This window comes from Pinus tabuliformis, chromosome X, assembly GCF_031772625.1.
Source record: "Pinus tabuliformis cultivar Carrire ecotype Pingquan chromosome X, CPIR1, whole genome shotgun sequence".
NCBI classification, from domain to species: domain Eukaryota; kingdom Viridiplantae; phylum Streptophyta; class Pinopsida; order Pinales; family Pinaceae; genus Pinus; species Pinus tabuliformis.
The window spans coordinates 1459291949-1459311816 of NC_142308.1; the positions used below are offsets into that span (position 1 = coordinate 1459291949).

General features: G+C 33.8%; 1 protein-coding gene across 1 annotated transcript in view; it reads right to left on the minus strand.

The window, feature by feature from the left end:
• LOC149145514 (uncharacterized) overlaps positions 1-12242 on the minus strand; it is a 94182-nt gene extending 81940 nt beyond the window's left edge. Inside the window, exon 1 of the mRNA XM_089452483.1 lies at positions 11383-12242. Coding sequence (XP_089308609.1) covers positions 11383-12242 — 860 coding nt within the window. The remainder of the gene's footprint in view (positions 1-11382) is intronic.
• Positions 12243-19868: the final 7626 nt, after the last annotated feature.

Sequence of the window (19868 nt, forward strand, 5' to 3'; positions counted from 1 at the left end):
TACTCCACTACCTGCTTGCTGTTGCAACAGCAAACCGTCTACCGTCCGGCTAATGAAATCGGCAGCCAAAACAAACTGTGACGACGACTTTGGCTACCCTTCAGGTTAGAATATGTACATACTCTATTTCCAAGTTTCCTTTCATGGGCAGTTTCCTTGGGTGGACGGTGGTTGGTTAGTTGGAAGTGGAGATAAAGTGGAGTGCCAAGTCTAATCGTACCGTAACGTGGTCCCCAAACGTTTGAAGTGATGGGAAGTAGAGAGAGACAAAACTTGTGGCATATACTTCACGTTATGAAAATTATTGTCAAGTACGTGTGGATTTTCACAGTTGGCTGACTGAACCCATTGAAACAATTGACAAGTACATTGTGGATTTTCACAGTTGGCCGACGGAACTCATTGAAACAATTTCTCCTGAGCATAGTCTAAGGAAGTGACATTTTTGTCAATTTTCAGCCTTATTTTTTTTGAAACCAGGGTTATAATTATCAAGGTTCAAATTTTTAATTATTTTGTGGTTTTTTTAGAGAGTTGAATCTATTTCCAGCTTTTACATTTGAAATTTGGAAAAAAAAAAATAAGTTCCAACCCAAAAAAATAGTCTCCAAATAAAATTTCATTTTTTTTTTCCATTTGGGTTTTTTTTCTATCTTTACATTTGGTGACTTTAATTTGGGTTTTTTTTCAGAGAGAAATCCATATATATGGCTGAAGTCCTCAGATTACAATATGGCCGAAGCCAGTCAGAATACGGCCGAAGCCAGATTACAATATGGCCGAAGCCAGCGTCACATAAATCGCCCAAGCTGGTCCTCCGCAGGGATCGAACACCGCTGGCGGGAGCGAAAGCCATCCGCCCCAGCGGTCATATCATGCACGCCGGGTGCGACTTTAACCCTTCATTTGAACTAATAAGGCTAATAGGGTTTGAAATGTATGATCGATAAGAGAAATTGATTATTTTGATGTATTTAATTTGCTATTTAAATTGTTATTTAATATTTTTAATCAAATTTATCTAGATAAAGATATGTTGGAATTACAAATTTAAATTGTAAATTTTCTATCATTTAAATATTTTCGAGTTTTTCTTAATATTAAATTCATATACAACCAATAATCAAAATTTAACCCAAAAAAAATTGCCAATCACAATTAAAAAAAAAACAAAATCATAATTAAAAGAGCCATTAAATTCCATACAACCACAATACAAAACTCGAATTGCGCAAGTTGGAAACTTTAATTAAAATGCAAGTTGGAAACTTTTAAGTTGATTAATTAAAACAAAATTTTTGTTCAATTTTATATATTTAAATTCTATTTAAATTAAATTATTAAATTTATATATGTCAAAAAAAAATTCAGAACTCTTAATCTATTTTCTATTTAAAATTATACTCCCGAACAATAAATAAATAAACAAAATTAAAATACAATTAGAATTATCTTTAAAAAAATGTTACTTTATTCTCAACATGTAGCATTCTGCGAAGGAATGGCCTTTCCTCCCACCTTTCCTGGTTTGTTTTGCTATTCTGTCAAAGATGGGCTCTTTCTCTCCTTTTAATATTTTTGGACGGCTAAAGTTGTGTTTTTTTGCAATGGGTTGCTTGCTTAATTACGATGTAATTTTTTAATAAAATAATTTAATTAACAATTAAATAAAATTTTCAAAATATTATTTAGGGTAATTAATTTTATTTTTAATAAAAAATTAATTTAATTAAAATTTAAATTATATATTTTAAGTTGTTTAATTAAATTTATTTGAAATTTTGTAAAGATGGATTGGAAATATACAAAATTTAATTATTTCAAAATTTTCATGACAATAAATTAATATATTTTAAATAGAAGTAGTCAAATTTATAGAATTGTTTTTAGAATGCACTAGACTAATACTCTCGGCATTATTTATTTTGCAATGTGTTTTTCGACTTTATTTTGCAAGAATCTGACGGAAAAATTTGAGGTGAAATTTTGATTTGTGTTATTTAAGTGTATATGTATATATGGATTCAGCACCCTGAAAAATCCTTAGAGTAGTTGGATTGTACAGGGGTTACCTACCAAGCTTGTGATTTCAATAAATTCCTGCTGGATTTTAGAGAAATAGGGCTAGAAAAACCCAAGGAAAAAACTTCCAAAAAGTCAACAACTCATTAATTTATAGATGAAATGACATTTTTTCATAGCATTTTTCTCATTAATTTTAATCAAAATTTTGAATTTAAATTGTTTAATTTGTAAAATTAAAATGCCCACTTTTTTGATAGTATTGAACCTATTTATACAATTAAAAATATATTTTAAACAACCAAAAAAAATAATTGATTAAACTTTTAAATATCAAAAAAATTATATAACTAAATTTCTAAAATAAACCAAAGCATTGAATAAATCAAATATGCCTTTAATTTAATCATTATAAATTTAATATTTCAAACACCTTTAAAGAACCATTGAACTTAGACCCCCCTTTGTAATAACTTTTGCAAAACGCTAGACTCTTGAAAGCCTTACTTGATATTGACTTTTCAAATTAACCTAACTTGTTGTCTACGCCACCTTTCCCGAAAGTCTAAAGTTTTAACCCTTCGTTATTCACGCACTCCGAGCAGGTGTACATTAATTTTTTTCTGAAATGACTCCATTAATTAGAGAGGCCGTGCCGTTCATCCCATCCATTCGTTGCCGATAAGGAGGAGACTTAGTCATTTATCCTACTGCGCATAAATACCCGGTGCCCACCCTCGGTAATCGCGTTGCATTTTGTTTGCCACATAGCACAAAGCAGGGCCCACCATTTATAGGCTCCGCTCTACGCCCCACAACAGTTGTGGCGGCGCACCATAGGCCGACGCGCATTTCAGGTAATGGGAATGCGTTGGCCGCCTTGACTTACACGTTGCAGTACTCCAACTCCGACTAGCGTGAGTGTCCGCCTGCACCATCCTGACACAGACCGCCTCCTGCCGGCGGGGAGCTCGAAGGTGCAGGTGTAAGGCACAGACCCGGGAGTTGTTTATAATGTGATTTTTTGGAAATTTTGGTGACGGAATTCGGCGGAAGAAATTGAGATTAAATCATGATTTGTTGCAGTTAAAATGGTTTTTTAACTGCATATTGGGATTCAGCACCCTGAAAAACCCCTGGGACGCTTTGATTGTGCAAAAACTAGCTATCAAACTTGCGATTCCAATAAATTGCTGCCAGATTTTCACCGGAAAAACTAAGCAAAAAGACTTTCAAAAAGTCGCGTTATAGACAACTGCACAGACCCCGCCATAATTAAGAGCGCACCTCGGGGACCACCAAGCATCTTTCCGAGAAGCCTTCTCTGTCCGAGTCCAATTGCAGCAGAGTCCACCACGGAGTGCGAACCGTGGTTGCCTCGTCCAGCCTGGATTACCTCTTTTCCATCTCCATCCCCATCCCACGTTCGCTGGCTGCTTGCTCGACACGTGTCAACGCTGGCTACCTAACATTTAATGCTCCGCATCATCTTTGTCGCGTCCGATGCTCCCAGCGGAGTCAGATACCCGTCGGTCGAAGATTGAGGGTGACGTGTACCACGACGCCGGCAATGGCGTGGCGTGGGAGGTTCGATCCTTTTTCTGGGTAGATTTGTTGGGGGACAGTGACAAGTCACGTCCTCACTTTCTCTATGTCCAATCGCGAGAAAATTTGGTAGCGGGACCACTCGACCACCGCCTTTGCCCAACTTTGACGACATTGGTTTGTCGTTCTCTCAATCATTACCCCACCAGAGAAAAGTAACAGCTGGGTCCCGTTCTTTTCTTTTATAATGTCAAGGGGCTGTCCAAACGGGGAGAACATACTAATCATGACACTTGGAACCACAAATAAATTATATTATACACATTTCAGAGACAAGGTCTAGTCAAGGACGTAGACACCAAATCTCTAGTGAGTGGATATATTGAAAGGGATTAAGTTCATCCACCACCCATTTTAAATTTGCTCACTAGCGAATAATTTTAATATTTATTTAATTTTTAAGTGTTGTTTTGGAAATTTTTTAATTAAAATTAATAAATATTAGTTGGTAAAATATAATTTTTAAATAATATATTATATTATAGATTAATAAATATTAGTTAGTAAAATATAATTTTTAAATAATGTATTATATTATAAAGTTATATATATATATATATATAAATTTTGATGGGTAAAACATATTTTTAAATAACATATTATAAATTTTTTATATAGAAGTTAGATATCAAAATTTTAGTCACTCATGTTGGAAATAATACTGAGAGGGGGGGTGAATCAGTATTATCAGATCAATCAAACTTTTCAATTTCATACTCAGAAACATATACGCTACTTCAATTAAGTGAACCCGCGTGTACACGCTACTGTGTCTAATGAAACTCGCGTATATCCAGAGATCTTATAATTCAGTTAGCTTAATCTTCAGTAAATGCATCAGATCATTATTAAGCATATTAACAGTAAACAGGTGCAGAATAACAGAACAGAACATCACACAAGAGCCACACACATGAACACAAAGATATAAGGTGGAAACCCAATGTGGGTGAAAACCACCTGCTGCAAGTCATCTCAATCTTCTTCTTAATAAGAAAATCCTTTTACAATATTTGTACTGGTGCAGTCTTATACCAGTACGGGAGCTACAACCCCCTTTTCTCTTGTACTAGCCGATCCATTTACTAGTACGCAGGCTGCTACCTGCTACAATGCTCCAAAGATCTCCTTTAGCTTTTGTACTAGCTTAGATACTAGTACGTAGGTGCTTGCCTACAATCTTCTCACCTCCAGGTACCACGTTTCATCAATTTTCAGACTGGATACACTGAAGCACCACATAATATGTAAGGCCACTTTTCATCCAATTTTCATACTGGACCCATAACTATCATTGAAGCTCAAAACAATCATCAAACTCTGAATCACTGAAACCCTGTTAACAACAGTCACCAGAACACAGAGCAGACACAGAACTCTGTAATAACCATCAGATCCATCTGCAACAAGCTTTACAATGTATACGCTACTTCGATGAATCAAACCCGCGTGTATACGCGCTTTTGCCAAAGACAACCCGCGTACAGATCTAAAAATAATTTCTCATAACTTGCAGCTGTACCAGACATCAGTCATACTCATAACATTTATAGAACAATACATGCGTCAGTATGTAGATCTAGAATAAGCATCATAAAGATAGTTCATTTCAAACCATTTGACCCTGATCTCTCCTTAGATCTAGTTCTCCATCAACCGGTGAGATCTCTCCTTAGCTCAGATCAAGCAATGCATCATCAACCCATAACACTGCATACTGGATCTAATGCTTCATCAGATATTCAAGACATTTCAGATACACTTGCCTAATGATTTCCTTCTCCTTATATAGCCTTAGGCCTTGTTCAATACCAAGAGCCAAAACCATAGAAATCCAATACCATCAACTTCAAAACTAGGGATCGACACGCCCGTCGAGACACAATGGTCCGAAACCATAGGCACAACTTCCAAGGACTAACCGCCATGGACCAAAGGTACTTTTCCACATACACGCGCTTTTGCTGAAGCCAACCTGCGTGTACACGCGACTTGGGCTTAACTAACCTGCGTGTATGAACTTTCTCTTCTTCTTATAGTCTCATCATCAATTCCTTGCTGCTGACCTTCTGTACTATGATTTGTCATCAGTGAGGTTTGCCATCAAGGACAACACTTATCTCATAATGCCAACAATCTCCCCCTTTGGACTTGATGGCAAAGCTAACTTGTCACACTTAGAACTATCATCTGATTCCTTTGAGCTGTCCTCCATTAGTCACATCTGATATCTCTTCTGAAGATTCATCATCTGATTCCTTTGAGCTGTCCTCCATCAGTCACATCTGATATCTCTTCTGAAGATTCACCCAGTTATACATAAGTGAGATATTCTTCTATGAGAGGGTTGCCATCAAGTACAACACATGCATCATAATGCCAACAATCTCCCCCTTTGGACTTGATGGCAACAACACCAAATCACTCTCCCCCTTTGACATCAAGGGCAAAGGGTGGACCAAGATATTCTCTTCCTTTGCTGAATCATTCCACTGTCCATACTCCCCCTGAGTACCTGCTGAAATCTCTGAATAGTCTCCCCCTTTGTATATGCCAAGGTGTACCAATCTGTCCATGCTCCCCCTGAGTACATGCTGAATCTCTGTACCGCTGAAGTGTGTTGTACATGCTCTTCCTGACTGTAGGCAAGATCTGCAAAAGATGTTCTTCAAGAAGAACATGACTCTATACATCATAAAGGACCTTCCTATCACCAAAGACTCATACATACATCCATCTCTCAACTAAGTGAGGATATACAAAAATTGACTCATCCACCCAACCAAGTGGGGATACATCAAAAGTTTACATATGACAACCAATCATATTGCATCAATCATCCCAGGCATAGTGGGGAAACCAAAATAGGCCGTTACATGACCTTGACACCATGAAAGAGATACCACAAAAGAGATATATGACATAGAGACGTAAGAACTAGACCAAGACTTATGAAAGTCACCAGAAGCATCTGATAATCACCATTCAGATCAACAACCAAGAGATCCTTCTGTTCTCCTTTCGCCTTTGTTCCATCTGAAATCAACAACAAAAGTGAACCAGAACCAAAAACTTTAAGATAATGCCAACAATGCATCATTGGAAGATTATCTGCTCCCCCTGAACCTGTGCCAGATGATCTCTGTCAGACCCATATCAGACTTTCTGCAACCAACATCTGTCCCTGCTGATTTTCTTCAAAAATCCATATACGCGTCTGTATACACATAAACAAGCGTATATACGCGGATATCCCTTACGCAACACGCGTATACCATATACGCGACTATCCTCTTGTAAAACCGCGTATGCACGCGAATATCCTTTAAACAACACGCGTACACAAATTTCAATATCAACAACCTGTAAATGTCCTGCAGCAAGGTATGTCTGAACATAGATGTCAATTCCTCGTTTTAAACATCATCATGAAATCATTCACATTACATGTGAAACCACCATAGCCATTACATCAACGTCAAGATCTACAAGCTCCAAGTATCATTTCTTGGGAACATCTGCATCAATCATCATATGTAAGTATCAACCTATCATCATATAAATAAGAACTCATCACCATGTCTCCAATAAAGCAACTTTGAGTAGTCATCCATGTGTCAGCACTATGTATCTTGAGCTCAAGCTCATTTGACAAAACTTCTTGATATCATCAACAGCAACAATCCTTATCCACATGAGTGCCTGCATCATAACTGTATGATCTTTATGCATATGACAACAGCAGTATATAAGTGACTCATCATCAAGTGAGGAAGATGTGTATTCAAGCTTTGTACTTCTCCTTGTTCTTATGAAGATCACCATGTAAGCACCATACATGCATCATCAAAGAATCAACCATAAATCTGATCTGAACATCTTCTATGTAACTTCAAGAATCATATGAGAGTTTATCATAGACAACTCACAACATCATATCATAGCAAGATATATCATTTATCCATATAAGAATCATCACCAAGGATTATTAACCATAATGCCAACATTGAATTGCTAAAGGCATATGCTCCCCCTCAACTTGTTAGATCTGATCATGCATATATCAGCAATAAGCATCAAAACATCATCATCCTCAAGTTAGGATCAAAACACTTCCAGACATCATACAAGTAACAAAACATTTCCACACATCCTCAGCAGACTGTAGCTATTAACCAATAGAGCAAATAATGGACTGAATCATATCAGATCCCTTTTCTGAGCCTGTCCCCACTGCTTTTCCTCAGACTGACATATACGCGACTTTGCAGTGTCGAACTCGCGTATATACGCGACTTCCCTTTAAGGAACTTGCGTATGAGATTCAGGACACTGAAGGTTTACACTTTCAGCTCCCCCTGAGTCTGATATGTCTGTGCTGTGCTGTGTCTCAGTACATTGTGCTGACTGTACTTCCTTCTTCCTCCATATCTTCAAGTGTGATGAGGTTTTCTCCTTTTGGTGTGATGTCCATCCTTTGTTCCTGCATTCCTTTGCTATATGTCCAAGCTTGTTACATGCATAACATCTAACATGTTTCATGTTCCTTCTGTAGCAATCAGCAGCTTTGTGACCATACATATTGCAAGTAAGGCAATATCCATTAAAGTACCTTGATTGAGATGACCTGTCCGCATAATAGTCTTGAACTCTTCTTCTTCTACATCTAGCTGCAACATGTCCAAGATTATGACATACATAACATTCAACATTATTCATAGGAGGAGTAAATGATTTTCTTTGAGGAGTCTCTTTCCTTGATTGTTGATGGGGTTGACCTTTCATCTCCTTGTTGATCATTTTGGATTTCTCTTTAGAGTTCCTTGCCTCTCCTTGTGAACTAGATTCACCTTCAACAGATTCATGAAAACCAAGACCAGTCTTGATAGCAGGAGACCTTTGACTACTAAGAATATCATCCAAGGCTTTAGTACTATCTTGAAATTTCAAAAGTTTATCCTTTTCTTCTAATTTACCTTTCAAGATATTTACCTCAACTTGAAGTTGTTCCTCCTTTTCTAGACATTGCTTCTTCATGTCTTCTCCATCTTTTCTTCCTTCTTCCATTTGTTGCCTTAGATTGAGTATCTCCTTTTCTTGCTTTTCATACAGATCCTGCTGAATTTGACGAACTCTGAAGGCACATTCCAACTGTGATTTTAAGCTGATGACTTCGTTGTCTTGTTTTTCAATTGCTTGGTGTAGATCTGTATTCTGCTTCTTTGATTCTTCAAGATCTCCTTTTAGTGAGAGGATTGTAGCTTCAAGATTTTCATAGTAGCTGGATCTATCTTTGAGTTTCTTGATGGTTGTGCTTCTTTCGTTGACTTCTTTTCTTAATGATGTCACTTCATGCTGCAATTTTTGACATTGGTCTTCCTTGTCCTTGAGAAGCTTTCTTACCTTGTTTCCTTCTTCTAGTTGGGCCTTTAGTTTGGTAACTTCTTCTTCCCTTTTGTTCAATAGATCTTGTTGATCTTTAACTTGGTCTGCAAACCTTCTAATCATTGCCTCTATTTGACACTTTTCTTGCTCACCCATAAAAGCATGTTCAGTAGTTTCACTATCACTTCCATCACTTTCACAAGGAAATATAGCAGGAACATCAGAGGATAACACATTCATACCTGATAATGATTCTGAATCTGATTCTGAATCTGAAGAACTTCTTATACCTAATCCCCAATCGACTCTCCCACTGTCATAGATCTTCTGAGATGTTTTCTTCTTCTTATGAGTTTTCTTCTTAAGCTTCTTTCCCATTGTTCCACGGATCTCCTTCAAGCGATCAAGCTTCTACCAAAGGACCTGCTCTGATACCAATTGTTGGAAATAATACTGAGAGGGGGGGGTGAATCAGTATTATCAGATTAATCAAACTTTTCAATTTCATACTCAGAAACATATACGCTACTTCAATTAAGTGAACCCGCGTGTACACGCTACTGTGTCTAATGAAACTCGCGTATATCCAGAGATCTTATAATTCAGTTAGCTTAATCTTCAGTAAATGCATCAGATCATTATTAAGCATATTAACAGTAAACAGGTGCAGAATAACAGAACAGAACATCACACAAGAGCCACACACATGAACACAAAGATATAAGGTGGAAACCCAATGTGGGTGAAAACCACCTGCTGCAAGTCATCTCAATCTTCTTCTTAATAAGAAAATCCTTTTACAATATTTGTACTGGTGCAGTCTTATACCAGTACGGGAGCTACAACCCCCTTTTCTCTTGTACTAGCCGATCCATTTACTAGTACGCAGGCTGCTACCTGCTACAATGCTCCAAAGATCTCCTTTAGCTTTTGTACTAGCTTAGATACTAGTACGTAGGTGCTTGCCTACAATCTTCTCACCTCCAGGTACCACGTTTCATCAATTTTCAGACTGGATACACTGAAGCACCACATAATATGTAAGGCCACTTTTCATCCAATTTTCATACTGGACCCATAACTATCATTGAAGCTCAAAACAATCATCAAACTCTGAATCACTGAAACCCTGTTAACAACAGTCACCAGAACACAGAGCAGACACAGAACTCTGTAATAACCATCAGATCCATCTGCAACAAGCTTTACAATGTATACGCTACTTCGATGAATCAAACCCGCGTGTATACGCGCTTTTGCCAAAGACAACCCGCGTACAGATCTAAAAATAATTTCTCATAACTTGCAGCTGTACCAGACATCAGTCATACTCATAACATTTATAGAACAATACATGCGTCAGTATGTAGATCTAGAATAAGCATCATAAAGATAGTTCATTTCAAACCATTTGACCCTGATCTCTCCTTAGATCTAGTTCTCCATCAACCGGTGAGATCTCTCCTTAGCTCAGATCAAGCAATGCATCATCAACCCATAACACTGCATACTGGATCTAATGCTTCATCAGATATTCAAGACATTTCAGATACACTTGCCTAATGATTTCCTTCTCCTTATATAGCCTTAGGCCTTGTTCAATACCAAGAGCCAAAACCATAGAAATCCAATACCATCAACTTCAAAACTAGGGATCGACACGCCCGTCGAGACACAATGGTCCGAAACCATAGGCACAACTTCCAAGGACTAACCGCCATGGACCAAAGGTACTTTTCCACATACACGCGCTTTTGCTGAAGCCAACCTGCGTGTACACGCGACTTGGGCTTAACTAACCTGCGTGTATGAACTTTCTCTTCTTCTTATAGTCTCATCATCAATTCCTTGCTGCTGACCTTCTGTACTATGATTTGTCATCAGTGAGGTTTGCCATCAAGGACAACACTTATCTCATAATGCCAACAACTCATTGATATATATTTTTTTCTCGTTAAAACTAATCTATTATTTACATGAATAAGAAAGACATTTACATTCATAGAATCTTTTTACCAGAGGCCAACTTGTGGCACTCTGGATTGGGAGGAATCAAAAGGGCAGCCCTTGCAGGGGCTCCATGACTGAACAAAACATCCCACGCAGGGGTCTGAGACTTCCAAAAATGCGACCATTTCAAACTAGATATCCCGCGCAGGGGCTTTGGACCATAAGTGTTCATCCCACGCAGGGGCAGCAAACAACCATCAGCATTTACCCACGCAGGGGCAACAAGAGACATAGCAGGAACAAGCATTAAGACAACATGACAAAAACCGAAAGCCAAAACAAAACCTGAGTATCGCTGGAGGATGTGATACTGAGCGGATGGACAGCTATTCGTCCGGCTCCTCCTCGACCACCTTGCACCAACCATATTTTTCCATTTCCTCTGCAGAAGGGTAGGGATCCAAGTTGACATTGTCCCCCTTGGATGTCGACTCTTCCTGAGGCTGAGGAAGGTTGGGAACATGCTCTGCATCCTCCGCTGGCATCGCCTTGACGATTTCTGAACTCTCGCCCGGGTGCTTCCTCTTGCTGCGTTGTCCATCGCTATCAACCTGAGATTCCTCAAGGAAGAGTACCGAAACGTGGGCATTGATACGGGGTCTGTCCAGAGAGCTACTAAAGGTAAAAATGGCGGAACCAAAGGCAGGCGTAGGTGCTGGGTCAGAATCTGGGCTGCCGGAGTCCATGAATTGGCTTGCTTGGATGGGGTTGGCTTCAGCAATACGATGGCATCGGCAACGACAGCAGTGGGAGTGGGGTTCTTCAACTGGAGGACGAGAGGACCCTCCCCGGGCAGAGCCTCGACGGCTGAGCAGGCGCTGTCGAGGCCTAACCATTTTTGCAGGAGCACCGGGGGTAAGGAACAGTGCGTGATAGGGAGGCGGAATTGAAACAGAGGCGAGCGAACGGCACCCAACAAACTTGAGATTGCATCCACCCCGCCTTTCAGGCTTGAAACGACACCCAACAGACAGAGGGACGGCAAGAGCTGTTCCCCGGAGAGCCAAAGACCAGGCAAGAGCCTGAACACCAAATACCAAATACTGAGCATGAACCAGCTCATGCCGAGCCATCCCGCCACCTTTCTTAACCACATCATCGTTACCTCGAGCTTCGATCGCCATAACTGCTCGCTGCAGTCGATCCAACAACCCGGACGGAGCATTGAATGTTTTCCCCTGTTCACCCTGCCCTTTATTCCCTGGCGGCGATCCTTGCATTGATTGCCAGCTCTAAACCTGAGGCAGCACATGACTAGCATGTGGCTCCTCATTACCGGCCATCGTGTCACCCACATCTGGGGAAGTCACTCATTCATATTACTTTATTATTAAAATATTATTATTTTAAAAAAAATAAAAAAATATAAATATAATAAGAAATATATATAAAAATTATATATATTTAAATCAAATATATAAAAATATTATAATAAGTAATAAAATATTATTACATAACATTTAATATTTAGAATATTTCAAATGTAATTTTAATTTAAAATAATAATAATAATTAGAGTATATATTATTTAATTTTTTCTTTACATCTAAATTTATTCACAAACTTCAATATAATAAAATGATATAAATATATCATTTCAACTTTATTTAGTTTATTTGTGTAATGCAATTTTAAATTTTGCTAAAAGAATAAATTTTATAAAATGGAAAGTTACAAATTTTTGTTTATATTTTTTTCTTTGTCATAATATTACAAAATCTCAATTATGACAATATATTCTTTATACTAAGTTGTAAAATATTTTATTATTTTAGATGTAGAAATGCTATCATTAAAATTTTGAATAAAAATATTATAAAATAAATACATATATCATATATAAAAACTATATAGTTAAAAAAAAATTATGACAAATAATAAGTAATACTTATGTTCAAATATACATCTTTGCATCTAATTTTTTTATTAAAATATATATTGTCAAATTTTAAAAAATAACTTTTTATCTATACATTCCACCCTCAAATTTATTCTCGTTTCACATAAAAACCTTCAACATACTAACTTATTACAAACAGTATTATTTCACTACTACTTTACATAATCCACTTATACTAAATATCTTTAATTTATTTATTATTTAAAAATAAATGCGAAATAAATTTTAATATAAATAATTTTTTATAAGTAAAATTAAAATTAAATATTTTTTAATATAATTGAATTAAATATATTAATCATATTTAAATATATATTTATTTTTATTTTTATATATTATTAATATTTAAATATATTTTATTTTCATTTATGTTTTTTTTTTTTCCTCCATAATCTACACCCAATGTGTACATAAATTATGTAATAAATAATAAAAAGTGGATTCATTAAAATCGATAAGATTTGAAAATAACTTTGGTCACAATAGAATCATAATCCTTTCCCAATCCAAACAAATAACAATATGGAGCCCTTCAAGATGTGGACATTAGAGTAAACAACGATGCTTTGTCGTAGCCCCAAGTCGATTTCACATGACGATAGCAAGGCGTTGTTGAAGATCCTTTTCCACATGAGTGGTGGAGAGCATAACCCAACAAGGACCTTCCCAATCATTTCAAAGGTAATGCAAATTCAAAGAGGCATTGCAGATTTTCAAAGTACTACAACATTCGACTTCTAAATTTATAAATATTAAATATTAAAAAGGAAAATGGGATGATATTTTTGACATCTAAATTTATAAATATTAAATATTAAAAAGGAAAATGGGATGATATTTTTGACATCTAAATTTATAAATATTAAATATTAAAAAGGAAAATGGGACTAATGATATTTTTGAGTTAGCAAAAGAGCTTAGTTAATATGGTTTTTTTTCAATGCAATTAACATTTTATTAATAAATATAAATATAAATGAAATTATTGGGAAATATTGAATTTATCAAAATATTTATTTTATTTTTATTTCATAATATAGTTTATATAGATAAGACATAAAAATTAATTAAATTATATTTTTATTTTAAATTATTATTATTATTATTATTATTTATAATATATATATGAGTTAAAAATATATGTATGTAGAAAAAGATGTAACAAGATTGTTAATTATGGAGATTTATCTTAATTTTAGAATGGAGACTTTTAAGTTGTAAATAGACTTTGTTATAATATTATGGGGACTAATATTATGGTTTATTAATACGACATATATGAAAAAACTATAACTCATTCCAAATCAAAATATTTTTTATATTTTATATTTTTATTTTATTTTATAACATATTTTTAAATTAAATTGAAAAGCAAAAAAAGAATAACTACCTATAAGATAATCATCAACCCTCTATCCTTACTACTACTAAAATTATTTTGTGGATATTTAATTAGGTTAAATCCCTACCATCCACCTATTAATCATTGATAATTAAATTAAACTTATGAAAATCGTATTCCAAAATAGACAAGATTATAAATAAATTGAATTGTTTGTGTTTGTATTAATGATCATATTTGCATTGAATTGTTTTTGTTTGTATTAGTGATTGTGTTTAAGTGTAAACTAGGTTATAAGGAAAACAAATTGAATGGTGTTAATAGTTTCTCTATAATGCTAAACCTATGTATATTAACTTCTTAGTAACAAATAAAAAAAAAATAGAAAAGGATTAAAAAAATCAATTCAGATATAGTTTGTAATTTTTTTATTTTTTTTTTTAACCACTTTCTAGCCATAAAGTCATTAGGTTATTAACTTGATTGATATGTGTCCTTTCAATTGTTTATGGCTCTTATCATATAACACTATTTATCTTTCATTCGAAGTCATGAAAAGCACTCACAACTACCATAAAAAATAGCATATATTCCATGGATCTTCAACCCAATACTTTGTTTATTCTAAAACTTTTTGGCAGAAAATAGCATTCATTCGAAATCATGAAAAACACTCACAACTACCATAAAAATATCATATATTCTATGGATCTTCAACCAAATATAGCCTGTAAAAAAAATCAAACAATAATTGAGTAACCCCTATCAAAAGACACCCCAACAACAAATTTACATCTCTTTATAAATATCTTTTATGCATCAATACTTCACTTTATAAATTGTTTATAAGTAGCACTATTCTTTCAAAAATATCATATATTACATAGATCTACAACCCAATATAGCTTATAAAAAATCATTAAATAATAATTAAGTAACTCCTTAAAAAAACACTCAATCAACAAATTTTCCTCTCTTTATAAATGATCTTTTATACATCAATACTTCACCTTTTAAATAGTTTATAAGCAACATTATTCTTTCAAATTTTCTACAATGGGAACCTTCATTTATTCTTTCAATTTTTTTACAATTAGAACCTTCATTTACTTTGATCTCTCAAGGACTCATTTGTAAGTTGATATATTTTTTCATTTACTTTGATCTCTCTATGTAAGTTGATATATTTTTCTATCTTAAAACTATTAGAATGATATTTTAACAATAAGCATTAATACAATATTTGTATTGCAAATGAATTTTCATATGTAAATGAAAGCAACACTAGCATGGCTTCCTACTATTTTATAATAGTGATTATCTTTTGACCAACTAGTGGATAAGATAAAGAAAATATTTTCTATTTTTCAATTTCTACTCCAAGTTTTAAGTGTGAAATGTCATTTTCAATTGCATCTTCATACCTTGATATTAGCGTAAATAAATATGAAAAAAATTGGAAGTTTAATATATTTAGATGATGACAAAGTTTAGAAAGAAAAAAAAATCTCAAAAAAAGGATTAATTTTATTATCAGATGATAGAAAATTGCATTTTGTTGATATATGTCAAGCATGTATCTTGACTAAGAAATATTCTTAGATGTTGTCCATAGTGTGGCATGATAGTCGTTATACAGAAATGTAAAAAATGTGTACATGTTGAAAATGTGTTGTCACATTAAAAAAAACCGTATATGTTGGAGTAAATGATAAAACCAAAAAAGAGATAAGGTATGTAAGACAGTGCGTTCAAGATGAGTTATAAATGAAGCAGTGATTATAGTAGAAAAGTAAAATAATGTGTGTTGTTTTCCTCCATGAAAGTTTGGTAGTGGTAGAACTCATAGGAAAAGGTCATTTTGTGTTTATGTAATCAACCATCTCTCAGGAATCATCAGAATGCCCTCCTTAGAGAGGGTGTCTGTAATGGTATTGTGCTCCCTGTAAACATGTGAAGTAAAAAATAAATAAAAATGAATTTTAATTTCAAAAGAATTATTTCATCCATCTAAAGTTGAATCTTTTGATTGTGACAAAGTTTCAAATCTTAAACAATGTTTCCCTAATATTTAACTTCAGTACACTCTCCATGATAGTTGTTCTTTTTATTTCTTAGTACCATAAAATCTTCTTTTTATTATATTCTAAAAATCTACAACAAAACAAAACAAATTGAAAAAAAAAATGTTCTCATACATCCACATCATGTATATATTAGTTGAAATTAATATATTTTAATATGTGTATATTATAATAAAAAACCAACAAAATACATATTTGCTAAAATGTATATATAAACCAAAATATATTTTAATTTGATTATTACATATAATATTAAAAATTTAATTTTAATTTATCATTTTTCAAAAATCTTAATATAAAACAAAATTTGTTTAACTTGAGTACACTCTCTATCATTTTTTTTCTTCACGCACTACAAGATCTTCTTTTTATTATCCTTTAGGAATCTATAACAAAAGAAAAAATGTATTGAAATATATCCACATCTGGTATATTTTTATTGAAATTAAGAAATAAACAAAATATGATGTACACTTTAATTTGATTATTAAATATAATATTAAATTTTTAAGTTTTAATTTTTTTTTTTTTTTTTTTAAATCTTTACATAATCCGCATTGTACTAATGGAATAAAAGTAAACGCGAGCATTATGGTAAATGAGATAAAAACAATTATGCAATTAAGTTCCGTGTGGAATCTTAGGTTTTGTGAATATGTAGAGTTGTTTGATTAAGACTAGCACCCCATAAATAGCCATTCACGTGTCTCTTCATGCGTAACTCACCACAAAGCAAAAGGTGGATAGCGACTAGGCCACGAACTCGAGCAAGCAGGACAAATGGAAAATCTAAATGTTGTGGTATGAGTGTCTCTATATGTGTGGACCTCAATACTTGTACCCCTCCCATGAATCAAATCTATCCAATCATCCTTTCCTTTATGCATGCTTATCATAAAATCCATGGATAGTACTTAGAAAGTAAATATAGTAACCCCATTCACTCATTAATTAGATGAAGTATTAGAATTGATATTTTTTCTCTGGTTGAAAAGAGAATTTTCAAAAAAAAATTATTAAAAAATAAAAAATTAAAATTTTACTGATCATAATAAAGTATTGTAGTACTTTATCATAAAATATAATATATTTTGATGTGCTATGCAATATTTTTTACAAATTTTCAGTGTATTTGGTTGCATTTCATTTGTGATTGAATAGCTCGCAACTCTCATATGAATGAGATCTTAATCATTACTTTTTAAACTGAATAATACTTTGTAGATGACTTGAATCGTTATTATTATTATTATTTAATGCTTGGCATCACTTCGTAAGACTAGCTTTCCCCATCATAACTTTTCATTTTATGGCTCCATGATTACATATCATCTTGTGGGCAGTGGTGACTTTGGTTTGTGGATTTGGAAGGGACATCCAATGAGTGTTCACTGGCCTGCAAATAATTCCTAAATAAAAAGGCTCTAGCCAAAATTCATCATTATAATTTTGTGAATCTTCTTTGCTATTGCTAAAAGGGATCATTGCTTGTTTAATTACAACATATTTTGTTTTTCCCCCATAGCACGAAGTCTCTAGAAAACTATTGTGAGAAAGAGAAGTAGTTTTCATGTTACCTTTTATGACGATAATAATTTGGCACTTTTATTTTGTTATCCTTACATCGCGTGAAATATTGAATGCATATGTTTTTCTTGCGCACAAAGATTTTTATTGAGGTCAAAACATGTGGATTTTCACTAAAATATTAGCACCTTTAAAAGTCATTATGCGAAAAGTTATAGTTTACCCATGTTTCAAAATTGTTTAGCTTAGTTCTTAGGACTTGAAGCTTGCATTGCATTATTTCAAAGAGTTTGATTTGATTTTTCTCAAAATTAGACATAATTTTTGCTATTTGATATAATTTGTTCCAAAATTGTCATTTTAAATATGTATACCTATTAGAAAATACCGCATAGTACATGCTCTATCAATTGCAGTCAACACATTGTTGATAATATTTAAAAGATTGTATAGGTCCCTTGAAAACCTACACAATATAATCTTCTCTCCTTGTAAGGTTACAATCTTGTTTTGGGAGTCATAACTCGCAATTAATGCATTGCACATATGTGTTTTGAAAATTTGAGTCTCTTTCTTTAGTGACTTGGAATTTTCACCTGCCATTTCACAAGAATGAAATTTTCTAGTCCTTATGGAATGATATAACCATTCGGATTCAAACAACTATCAAATCCTAGTCTTAAAATCCAACTGCTTGCTTGTGGCATGCTTTGGATTCTAGTTTTGACTCCCCAATATTACCATTGTGGAGATCCAACAAGCATTCTAAAGTTTGATGAATCAAGATTGATGTAAAACACAAATATTTAAAGCAAGATTTCAGATGTAGGAAATGGACATTCATAAACCCAAAAACGTTAACATCACTCAAAATTCTAAAGAGAAAATGTAGGTTCGTTTTATGAATTTCTTCGAGGTATGTAAGTTATTCCCATCCCTACCCCTTTATTATTTTTCTAGTATTTTCCAACAGTCATATTCCCTTTATCCTTAGCAATTTTGACTTTGATGTTGTGATTTAGTCTTCTGGAGACAAGAAAATGGTCAAGAAGGCCATCCTTCAAACTTTTTAATTATATATTTTTGTAGACAAATGTTGAATATCTTTGTTTTGGGCTTTTTTCTAATTTATTTGAACACAAATTGGTATCAAAAATAGAATTTTACACGTGGTGGTATTGTGAAGAACGAAGATACCTTAAAGTGAGCTTTTGCATTTATTGAGAGAAACCAAGAACCTTTTCCCATGCAACACTAGGGCTCTAGACACTAGAAGTGTATGTGTTGGTCAACATTATACTTCTTTTGGTGAAATTCAGTGAAAACATATCGTGGATAAGATTTGAGATAAAGATCAATTTAGTAGGGAAAATGAGATTACTTTATTTTTTGTAAAATTAGATAGAGTGAATTGAAAATTAGATTTGTCTCGAGTTTCACTGAATTTAAATTTACCAACTATTTGCTTATTTCCATTTTTTCAAAAGTTTATACAATGTGGATTGCCTCTTATTTTATTCAATGTTTTTGGCAACTACATGATTTTTTTATCCCTGAGCCAAAAGAAATTGAATGTTATTAGATAGCATCAGTTATCTATATTGTAATGAGCCTTAATGGAGTAAACTTTGTGACAAAAAAAAATCATGGCAATGATAAGGAATTTATGCCTTCATAGATAATACCACTGACTAATCTTAAGTATGGACCCTTTTTGCAAATGATTTGTATTGACCTATGTGTCTTCATATCTTTTCTCTTTATGTCAGCATATTTATTAAGTTTAGCTCATTGCCCTATATGTAGTATCATTGACTTCTTCAAAGAGATGCCCTATTTCTTGGTCAAGGTATGTTATATTTTGAATACACTTTATGGCACTAATTAGGAGAAAAAAGTTTAGGTTAACCTTCTATACAATCTAATTTTTATGTTCCTTTTAACCTTCATTATTATAGCTTTTGTCCCACTAAATGTGTGATAACAAGCAAAG